The sequence below is a fragment of the Papaver somniferum genome, unplaced genomic scaffold (genome assembly GCF_003573695.1).
Source record: "Papaver somniferum cultivar HN1 unplaced genomic scaffold, ASM357369v1 unplaced-scaffold_125, whole genome shotgun sequence".
NCBI classification, from domain to species: domain Eukaryota; kingdom Viridiplantae; phylum Streptophyta; class Magnoliopsida; order Ranunculales; family Papaveraceae; genus Papaver; species Papaver somniferum.
Genome location: NW_020621603.1, coordinates 15,931,486 through 15,943,270, shown reverse-complemented (window position 1 = coordinate 15,943,270; position 11,785 = coordinate 15,931,486). Strand labels below are relative to the sequence as shown.

Sequence of the window (11,785 nt, the reverse complement as noted above, 5' to 3'; positions counted from 1 at the left end):
TGCACTTCAGGAAAATTCAGTGTATAAACGTTGTGCTGCGTTATTTGTCAATGCAATTTGGTGGTTTGGTAACCTTGCATTCTGAATTTGTTTTGTGTTTATTTTTTGTTACTAGATTTAATCATTTTAGTTTAACCTTGTGCATATGTTAATGCCAATGTTACCACAATCCTAAACCTCGTTTAGCTTACATTCGATAGTCACAGAGTATATACACTGCACTGCCAAAAAGACACAATGTATATATATGTTGCACTGCTGAAAAGTCAGGGTGTATATATGATGCATCGCTGACAAAATCCCAGTGTGTATGCGCTGCACTGCTAAAAAATCTATGTAAAATTGCTATATTGTGCTATTTCTCAGGTTATAAACGCTACACTCAAGAGAAAATCGTTGCATAAACGATGTACTTTGTACTTCCTAACTTTATATATGGCGAAGCTTTCATACGCAGGTACTGTGTTATTTCTCGCCAGATTTTATTACTATCAGGAGTAGTTTAAACCAATGGCCGAGTAGTGGTCCTTGTCAATGATTTAGCTGACAGTAGTGCTTCTAATCCAGAGGATTATCCTGAGTTTATTTTTTGATTTTTGGTAATTTTTGGTTTTGTTAAATTAGATCTTTGAGATCTTCGCCACGACTTCACTTAAAATTTTAATTTCTATTATGTTTCGTTAATGGTGTTGATGGTGTTGTTCATTTTGTACTCAAAAGGTGGCGGTGCTACTAGACTTTACAAGCAGTTGATAAACAAACAAGAGATCTAAAGCAAACGTCTACAAGATACGTAAGTTTATCCTCTCTTATTGTGTAAATTACAATACACCATGATTTACTACAGACTCATCTCTCTGCTGTGAAGACAAGTGCACCATTTTCCAAAATGAAATTTACATCAGCCTGATTTGTGTTTGTGCCGCATTATGCATAGGTGTTAGATGGAATTTGTTATCTTTTCAAATGCTATCCCTGTTATGATAGTTAAAATCCACTGAAATATGAGTATAGCAAATATGTACTGACACAATTGTGAAAGGAAGAATTGTTATCTTAGCATTATGCAAAGGTTTTAGATGGAATTAATTGTCTTTTCGAATGCAATCCCTGTTATGATGTTTAAAATCCAATAGAAGTATGATTGTCGCTAATATGTACTGACCGTTGTGAAAGGAATAATTTCCTTTCTTTGCATTACGCATAGGTTATGTTGTCTGAACATACCAATAATGTTACTATGAAATTTTGTAGATTTGCTTGCATTCTATGAATCGGGGAATAAGAATTTTTCATAGTACATAAATGACGTACTCTTAAAAATCAATTTCCATTTGTTCCTATTGTATTTGCCACTTGACTATTTTGTTGTCTTCCACATTATGTTAATTTAAAATGCTATCTAAAATGTATGTTAATTTTGCTGGAATTCAAGTCCAATAATGAGAGGTAATAAATAAATTTCTTAGCTATAATATCAATTGAACTTTCTTTCTTGTATGTACGCTTTCTGAGGTTGAAGATGTTTATGATGTTTCTTGTATGGAGAGATAATCCCAGTAGCTCCTGCACAGATACCTTCTACGCGGATCTAAAAATGAAGTAGCAGTAGGTCAATGTGTACTAAATTCTTATTTGGCGAAGCCTTCATACACAGGTTTGTTTAGAATCTAACATAATAGAGGGAAATCACAGGAAACTTGATATTGTTATGAGCTCATTTAGTCACTTAGATGGGGGAACTCTGGCCATAAATGGATTTTTTTGTGTAAAAAATTGTACATAAATCATGTACCATGGGAAAACCACAGTGCATAAATGATGTACTGTACAAAAACCACAGTACATATACCATATATTCTATAAAATTCATTTTATTTTGCCGCCTTCCATGCAAGATGGAAGTATTAAAGTGTACGTATCACAGATGGATAAAAATGACCAATTATTTTGATTTTCAGGTTAACATTTTTTGGTGCATGTAATGTACCGCATGTTTGTGCTTAAGATAACCATCTTCCTCTATTTCATTTTAGAAGGGACCTGAATGCCGATACAAGAGGAAGGATACAAGTTTAAGAAAGGATATGCCCTCTCTGTATTTGTAACATGAACAAGCCTGTTATATTTTTAGTTGAAGAGAGAAAGCGAATGTGAGACTGATCTAAAGAAATGGGATCTATGCAGATGATGGAAGCTTGTGACTCTCATACTGCATTACCAGGAGTTTGGAGTGTTTTGTGCAGACCAACTACACTTGGTGACTGACCTGTGGGGAACATTATCTTTTGTATCTTGTTTATTTTTGGTCCTCAAATGCCCAACTATACAAGTAAACTGAATGATCTCATTTATCAGTGGGAGATATAGAGAGGGAAAGGGAGAGAAAATAGGTCTTGTTAGCTTTTATATTTGAATACTAGCCAAATGTTTTGTATAGCAGTCGAAAGGGATGAACGGAAAGAAAGGGTGTCTTCTTTGCCGATTTCCCTTTTAAAATTTTTTTTTGTTTCGTTCCAAGGTCGCCCACTCTCATACAATAGTCATGGATTACGTTGATGATAATGTGAAAAAGAAAAAACTTTTGTTCTTTCCTTATTATTCATACCATCAACTCAAAATCCAAATTTTTAACCCAAATTTACTAAATAAGACCTACTTTTTTCAGTACAGCTAATATGTACCTACAATTTTTCCAGTATAGCTAATATGTAGCTACATTTTTCAGTATAACTGTTATGTACGTACAATTTTTCTCAGTATATCCGATATATGTACCGATAACTTCTTTTTCTTCAGTATAGGGGATATGTGCCAATGTGTGCCTACCGTTGAAAATGTCAAAACCTACCTAATTTCTTTTTGGTGCAGTCGATATACAGTGACATCACATCATATACGTACTGTTGGATCATATATTGTAAAATAAATTTGAGAACGCAAAAACAGGATGACATGGCTATAAATCAGTATTATCAACCCTTGAGTTTCTATGAGATATCAGGTCATATACCAAAGTGTAATTTCTAAACCATCAGATAAGTTGGGGCTTGATTTGCTTGATGTTTCTCACAATCAGTTCACGGGTGAAATTTCTTTGGGGATTACAGAGTAGAAGAACTTGCAAGGGTTGATTCTTTCTCATAATCGTCTTAGTCGAGAAATTCCTGCAAGAATTGGAAACTGAACATATCTTCAAGCGAATGATTCTTCGTCTAGTTTTTGATGATTTCATATGATTTCTTCACCATCGATATAGATTTTGATGATTCTCGTTTTTGTTTCTTACTCATTTTTGATAAATCAATAGTTGATGCATGTTTCGATGATTTTTGTTCCCGTTTCTATTCCTTTTTGATCGATCAATAGAAGAAACCTAGGGTTAGGTTGGATTTGTTTTCTTGCTTTCCTCTGTAGTTCGTAAAAGTACGTTGAGTTTTTTCCCAATAGAACGATGAGATACTACTCACACGTTTGGAGCAGGGGTTGTATATGTCTTTTCCATATTTTAAACAAATATGAACCCTAGGCTAAGTTATTATTCCGGATGGACCCTACTATAAATAATTATTTGGACCTAGGACCAACCAACAAATTTTCCAATTTAAAAACACTTTCAGAAAAATAAAAATATTGTATGTTTTAATAGTTGGGGGTGGCTGCACAAATCTAGCATATGTACAAATGTAACAACGCAAGGATTCCAACTTGAGGAATCATTTGCCGGAGATACAGAGTTAGTGTTTCTTCTCACGTCAATGGTGGAGCCGGCCTATGACATGGGTGGGAAGTTGGCTTCCAAGCCCATTTAGTGTTAATTCCTATAAATTTTGGTATTTTATTCTTTGGTTGTGCAACTTTGGCAACAATATCTTCCTTACATCTACCCATCTTGGCTATGATCCTAGCTCCAACTCTGTCTTGCGTCGTTTTGTAGCTTGCATGTATACAACCCAGCTGGCTCCCAAGCCCATTTTATGTTAACTTTTTAAAATTTTGGCATTTTACTATTTTAAAATTTGGTATCCTTAGAAGAATTTCTTTATTTCATCTTTACATCCCTACTATCTAGCTTCACCCCTGTCTCCCATAGTTTTTTTTTGCTTGCATGAGCCTAACAGATATCACACTTAAGCAGTCATATACATGTAGGATCTGTGTTTGTAGTTTGTGGCACGTACATGTAAGAGTGAGCATTAGGCCTGGAATCCGCAGATTCGACCTTGGCCAACCATATTTTTGTTGGAGGATGTCCAGATCGTTTGCTAATGATTTGGATGCAGATGAAAATTTTGAAATCTAACAGATTACGAATTGGGTCCAGATACAATTTTAAAAATCCGTTAGACATCCGGACTCGTTAGCTTAAGAGAACCAACCAATCCAAATGTGGTACAATCACTACAACACCCCATCTCTCACTAACCGCACTCTTCATATATCTTGCTTGACCAACCACAAGAAATTAAACATACATCTTTTACCAAACTCTTTCAGTACAACCATGAGGCTAGTATATTTGTTTTTCGTCAAATGAGGTATTCCTTTCATGTCATACTTTGTTGATCTTAGAAGATAAATGACTAATATATATAGTTGGCCATACTTGATCCTAAAGTACACCAATACTCCCTCCGTTTTAAATATACAGTCCGCTTTGAATTTTTCAACATATTAAGGGGAGCATAATACTTTACTTGACTACCCTTAATTATTTACCTATTTTATGTTAATAAAAATGCAAGTATTAAAAATGCTTAAAATTGTTAAGAGGATTGTAAATAAGAAATAAAAAAGGAAAAGTAAAAGTTATCAAATTTATGGAGTATAAACTGTTTAGGGAATTTAATTTTTGGAGCCAAATATATTTTCTTTTAAAAGGAATGAAGAATGTATTTGTTTCCTTAATTGTACAAATTTCTTTAATATTTTAGATTAGGTCCCATTAATATGCATTTATGAATATAAAAAATTAGAGGCTATAATAGAGAGTTCATTGAAGAAATACGACTATAAACAGAAGCTGAACACAATTTTGAAACTGACTAAAACAGAATAGAGGACGGTGTTTTTGAAACAGAGGGAGTAACATATTATTCAAAGGTCGGGTTTTTCTTCTTTCAATTTTGGGTAACTTCAAAGCATTACATTTAAATCACTTTTAAACCCTTAAATAATGTAGTCTTACAGACGATCCATAAAGTTGTTACGTTTATTTCTCTGTCATAAACATTAATTACAAAAAAAAATTGTTGGACAATCTGCGTGCATCCATTGGATGCGGATATCAAATTTGAAATCCGTAATAAATTGGATTAGTTACGGATAAGTTGAAACCCGCCCATATCGACCCATGATCACCCCTAGAAAAAGAACCGTTTTTTGGGGACCATGGTTTTATTTTGGGTAAGACATTAGAAGTAAATCTAGGTCACCCCTTATCTAGATAATTATACTAATACCTAAATTACCCTCCTGATTAATTTTGAATAATGATTAGTTAGTGTTAATAATAGTTAGTGTAATGATTAGTAAAATGATTAAGTAAAATAAGTAGTAAGATTAAAAAATCAGATGGTTTTTTTAAAAAGAGGTAGAATTATTGAGAAAGTAAAGTTAGAGAAGATGAAGAAGGAAAACATGAAAAACAATGGATTTTACCAACCACAACCGGAGGAAGAGTATTTGGACACTCAGGTATGCTTCAAACTTAGATAATGTTGGTCGAATTGCTCCAAATTTTCAAACAACAATAAATTTTTAGAGTAGATTTGGGATTGTTCGGTTACCTTATGTGAAGAACAGGTTACTGAACTCATCTGAAAGTGTAGTTCGGTTACTTTTTTCAAACACGCAAGTTACCGGACTCGCTCTTTAATGGAGGTTTTTAGTCGTTCGGTTAACATACATTTTACCGAACTTTGTTTATAGGATTTACAGAGTAATGTTCGGTTGGTTCGCAAACTTTATCCCAACAACATATCTAACCAAACTCTACATGTATGCAATTAGTGAGGAGTTCGGTCTGTTAATATTTTTTGCGAACAAACCGAACATAGTGGGATAAGTTCGGTTAAATTGAAACCCAACATAGTAGCCAAAATAGCACAGTTCGGTTACATTGCACTTTTTTTTCTTTTTGTAATATAGGTAGAGTTCGGTTACTAGATAGTTTTAGAAATTTTTGCGAACCAACTGAACAGAGTAGGCAAAGTTCGGTTAAATCATAACTCAACATAGTGGGAAAAATAAAACAGTTTGGTTACATTTTTTTTTTGTATTATGGGTAGAGTTCGGTTACTAACTAGTTTTAGAATTTTTTGGGGACCAACCGAACACAATATATTGGTTTTCAATGAGGAGTTCGGTTAAGACTATTTTTTGCGAACCAACCGAACTCAGAGTTCAGTTACGAAAAATAAAATTCATGATAACCGAAGTGTTCTTCGTGTTCTTGGTTTCAGAATGTTCGGTTACAAAACTAGTTTTTTTAAAACTATTCCTAACCAAACATTCCACTTTAACTTCCATTTAAACCATATTTTGATGATTTCTACTCAATTTTCTCAATCAAAGAACGAATTAAAAAGATTGATGGGTTTTTCAATCGAACGAGGAACGTCAAGGAAAGAGAGAAGAAGAAGAGAATAATTTTTTTTCAAAACTAAAAAATTTCGATTCACCTCCTGTTTTTGTTTTTGATTTTGATTTTGGTTAATAAATTCATTTAAAATAGATGTATATGATTAGATTTATATAGTAAGTTAGTTTTAATTTAAATTAAAGTAAAGGGTAAATGTGTATTTACCTAACTTTAGGACACCCCTTATAAGTATAGGGAGGTTGGCCTAATAAGATCATGGTCTCCAAAAAAAAACCATGGTCCCTAAAAAATGGTTCTAGAAAAATTTCAGCCACTACATGTTACACACGCAATCTAGATATATGGCCCATTACAAAAATAAGTTAGGCTTTAATATGGAACGATTTTTTGGGGACCATGGTTTTTTTGGGGGTACCATGGTTTTATTTTGGGTAAAGGCATTAGAAGTAATTCTAGGTCACCCCATATCTAGTTATTTGTTTAATACCTAACATACCCTCTTAATTAATTTTAGGTTATGATTAGTGAATGATTAGTTAAAAACAATTAGTGAGATTAAATTAAAAGATGGATTTATTATTAGTTGAGTAGAACTATTGAGAGAGTAGAGTTAGAGAAGAAGAAGGAGAAAAACATGGAAAATAATTTTTTTTCCAATTCACTAAGTTTGAGTATTCAAATGATGAAAACTCATCTGATTCTTCATCTCCATCCTCTCCTAGAATATTTGTTAATCTTCAAAACGATCCGGATTTGAACTGGATTTTGAACAGTTCGGTTACTTTATATGAAGAACAAGTAACCGAACTCATCTGAAGCTGTAGTTCGGATTGCCCCGTGAGATGAACAAGTAACCGAACTCATCTGAAAGTGTAGTTCAGTTACTTATTCCAAACACGCAGGTTACCGAACTCTCTAATAATTTCTAGGAGTTACAGCGTTATGTTCGGTTGGTTCTCAACTAACCGAACTTTGGTGTACAAAGTTCGGTTGGTTCGCAAACTGCATTCACTTTTGATCTAGCCGAACTTTACGTAATATAAGAGTATATAAGTTTACAAAGTTCGGTTCTTTCGCAAACTTGAACCTAACAGCTAACCAACCGAACTCTGAGTTCGGTTTTTGCGATAAAATTGTGAAGTTACCGAACTTAACAAACAAACAAAAATGTGAAGTTCCAGCATCTATTGGCTAAGTTCGGTTACTTTGTAGTTTTAAAATTTTTTGCGAACAAACCGAACTCTATTGGCTAAGTTCGGTTATTTTGGAACTCAACATAGTGGCCACAACAACACAGTTCGGTTAGACTGGATTTGTTTTTTTTTTTTCGGTTTTAAGGGTGGAGTTCGGTTACTTTGTAATTTTAAATTTTTTTGCGAAACAACCGAACAGAAAGTTCGGTGACTTAGTTTTAAATCCAATAGAACCGAACTGTTCTTCGTGTTCTTCATTTTCAAGAAGTTCGGTTAGTAAACTAGGGTTTTTTGGAAAATCGACCTAACCGAACATGGATCTGTAACTCCTATTAAAACCCTATTTTGATGATTTCTATTCGATTGAAGCAATCAAAATCAAATTAAAGCGAAGGGTTTGTTGGAAAATACCTCCGGAATGGTCCCATGGCAGAATCAGGTTGCGGCTGGCGTCTTTTATACTCGATAAAATTATTATGTAACCGAACTTAATTGTGATTGCATTGATGTTGTTACATTTCTTAAATAGGCGGTGGTGGTGGTGGTCGGAGGAGGAGGTGGTGGTAATCAGTGGTTGGTGGTGGTGATAATCGGAGGTGGTGCTGGTGGTAATCGGCGGTGGTGGTGGTAATCGGTGGTTGGTGGTGGTGATAATCGGAGGAGGTGGTGGTGGTAATCGGCGGTGGTGGGTGGTGGTGGTTATATATATATATGTGGTTATTAGGTTGGTTTTAAATTAAATTAGGTTAAAAATAGGTTAGTCATTTCAACGTTTTAGAACACCCCTTATCACTACAGGGAAAGTGGCCTAATAAAACCATGGTCCCCTCAAAAAAAACCATGGTCCCTAATCATTCTTAATATGGGCTGACTTTTTGTTCTTTGTGTGGGCTTTGAGTCAAATTTCATTTCCGTAGTGCCAAGGAAGCACAATACCTTAGTAAAAACAATGATCATTACTATAATCATGATTCAATATACAATAAGCACACCAGGTTTGCAATGTGTAAACCACGACGTATATAGTTTAGTAATACAAGTAGTGTACTAGTGTAGTACCATCTTTTCAGGGATTCAAAGATTGGTGCACTTCAAAAACAGATGCATAAGCATGGCAGGCCCTTGTCTCCATGCAACATAAAAAGTTTTATTTCTTTGAAGAACTCTAGTTTTGAATCTCCCACCTAACTTTAGACCAGTCTTTGTTTCTTGGTTTAATCCAAATCTAAACCACAAAGAAAAGAAGCTAAATGAAAGTAAAAGAAGGATTTTTGCTAAAGTAAAGCTAAATGTGAGAACTTTGTTTTTCACTCTGGAGGTATTAATCTTTGTTTTTAAGAGTACTACTTTATTTTTTGAAAGGGAAGAAGAGTACTATTTCTCTGTTAAACATATAGAGTAGAAGCAGAAGAATCTTCTCTTTTGAGTTAATTTTTGAAGTTTGAATGGACCAAAACCGAAAACCCAAAAAGAATCAATCAAACACAACAACAGATACCCATGCATAATCTTTAACATTAGTGCTTTAGTTTTTGAACATTAAAGCACTAAATAAAGAAGCATAATTCGTGAAATGAAAACTTAAAAGCAGACAAAGATGATTGACTGATCGATTGAGCTATAGACAGATTGTTATTACAATATGCAATAGTCTCTCTCAAATAGGTTCTCTTTTTGGTTCCATTTTCCTTTTCTTATAGTATCTAGCTACTGCTTATTTGTTCTTTACATGTAAAAGATAGATAAAGAGATTGTGCCCGAGAGGGACATGAAATGCCAAAGTGGTGAAAGAGTGTCTCCAAAGGCTGTCTCATCATATACTCAAGATTCCAGTAATTGTGCAAGAGAATAAGCAAATTTGCCTGGGAGGGTTACCATATTTCCATGAACCGTATAATTTCGTGGATTATTTTAGGAGATTATTATTGTGTTTTACATGAATTGTATAATTTCGTGAAATTTAACGACCCATATAACAATCTCAATGAAAGTTGTGAACCCTTTTGTAATTTTGGGTTTATTATATATTAATTGTCTCAAAGATTCGAGTCTTTGCTGGTTTATACATAAATCCAAATTATCAACACTACATTGTAATCAATCAAATCACATCAATTTTTTTCACAAAATTCAATGAATAGCATTTTCAAAACTCTATTAATACTATAAGGATTTTAAATTTGAAAGCCTAACTAAGCTCGGCCTGGTGGTTCTTTGGACTTCCTTGCTCTCCTGAAAACAAAAAAGAAAACAGTTAGTAAAAAGTGATTACACTACTACTTAGTAAAAGTGATTATGCTACTTACATTTAAGGAAAAAAACAATTTTCGAAAATGCTTTTTCTTTTTTCTTTTACTTTTTCTTTTTCTGTTAAAATTAGTATATTATATTATTCGAAGCCGACATCAAAAGAATGTTCGGCTACCATGCATGTCATGTCGAATATATGCTCATACTGTCGTATTACCAACGTAATTATTAATATTGTTAATCCCATGCACCATTTTATGAAAGTAAGATTAAACAAAGATTTCTCAGTAATCAAAAAATTCTTGATGATTCCTCCAAAACTGCTTCATTGCAAAATCATAACAAAAATTATTAGTTAATTTAGTTAAGGAGACGGGTTTTAATGATGTTTTTCTGTGGTCTGTTTAAGAGTTATTTAAGTATATATCCTAATCAATAGGAAAGAAGCAGATACAAAACATGATAATTTTCCCACTTAAAAATTAATTAAGAGTAATTATTGATGCTAATCTATAATTAGAAAAATAATTTTCAACTGTACTTGTTTTCGGCTCCAATCAACAAACAAAATCTTCAAGAAAAAAAAAAGAAAAGAAAAAACAACAAAATCTTCCAATTGATCGGTGTTAATAGAATATAAGCTGGAGGCAGTGTCTAAATAGCTGTACGTACCTGTTATGAATGGGATCAGGACCATTAGGAACTCTTCTTTCGCTCGACATGTAACTTCTCTTATCAACACGAGGAGTAGCAGTAGGTTTACTACTATGTCTTCCATTACTATTTCCTAAGGATGATGATGCTGATATACTTGTTCTCGTTGTTTCCGTTGTTCTTGACGACGACAATGGCATCCGTTCTTCACTAGTACTACTTGGTATAACAGTAACCTCGTTAACAATAATCAAAAACCCCACAAAGCTCACTAACACAAGAACTCTCATCATCAATGATTTCGTCGTTCTTGACACTACTACTTCATCGCGATTACTATCCATCATGTTTTTGGTTTCTTCTATCCTCTGAACCACGTTAAGTTGAAGTGCAAGATCAGCAAATGAAGGCAAAGAAGAGTACGTACTAGCTAAAAAGCTAGGCAAAGAAGAGTACGTACTAGCAAAGGTAAGTATTTAGAGATTATAGGGGAAGTTGCAAGGCATATATCTATTAGCACACTAGCTTGGGTTATATTGCAGGGTTAACTTTCTTTGTTTTTTTTATGATTCTATTACTCTGTAGGATAACTCTTTGAAGATGGAAGAGCAGCTAGTATTGGAAGTATGGAACAAAAGAAAGAATAAAAAAGAAAGCTCCTATAAACTACTAGGGTTTTAAAAGTGACTTGGAGGGAACCTCCATATATGTATATATATTTGATGTACACTTCTTATCTTATGATTTATATTTGGGTCCATACTCCCAACATTACTACTAATCATAAAGTTAAAGAACCCTTTGGTTCCATGCCATGTTCGGTCTTGTCCCCACTAGCACGTTCCTTTTTGTTTTTACCCACCTACCTACTCATCTCCTATATTCATTGTTGTTTATAAATTGGGTTACCGTATGGCTTTTGTTTTTCTGAAAGATGGTTACCGCATGTAAACATGGAGTAAAGTTGTAAACTGCATCTGCATATAGTAAATTAGCAAGATTGTTACGACTAAATGTAGTAAAGTTAAGCTTCACAAGGATTGCAACGTACATGAAAGGATGATAGGACTACAACTAGCATGAT

At 33.8% G+C, this 11,785-nt stretch overlaps 1 protein-coding gene across 1 annotated transcript; it reads right to left on the bottom strand.

The window, feature by feature from the left end:
• Nucleotides 1–9,866: 9,866 nt before the first annotated feature.
• Nucleotides 9,867–11,389, bottom strand: LOC113331115 (CLAVATA3/ESR (CLE)-related protein TDIF-like). Its single transcript, XM_026577874.1, has 2 exons — nt 10,720–11,389; nt 9,867–10,029 (listed from the first exon to the last, which is right to left on the bottom strand). Exons 1-2 carry the CDS (start codon nt 11,046–11,048, stop codon nt 9,990–9,992), a joined length of 369 nt encoding a protein of 122 aa, XP_026433659.1. The 5' UTR covers nt 11,049–11,389; the 3' UTR covers nt 9,867–9,989.
• Nucleotides 11,390–11,785: the final 396 nt, after the last annotated feature.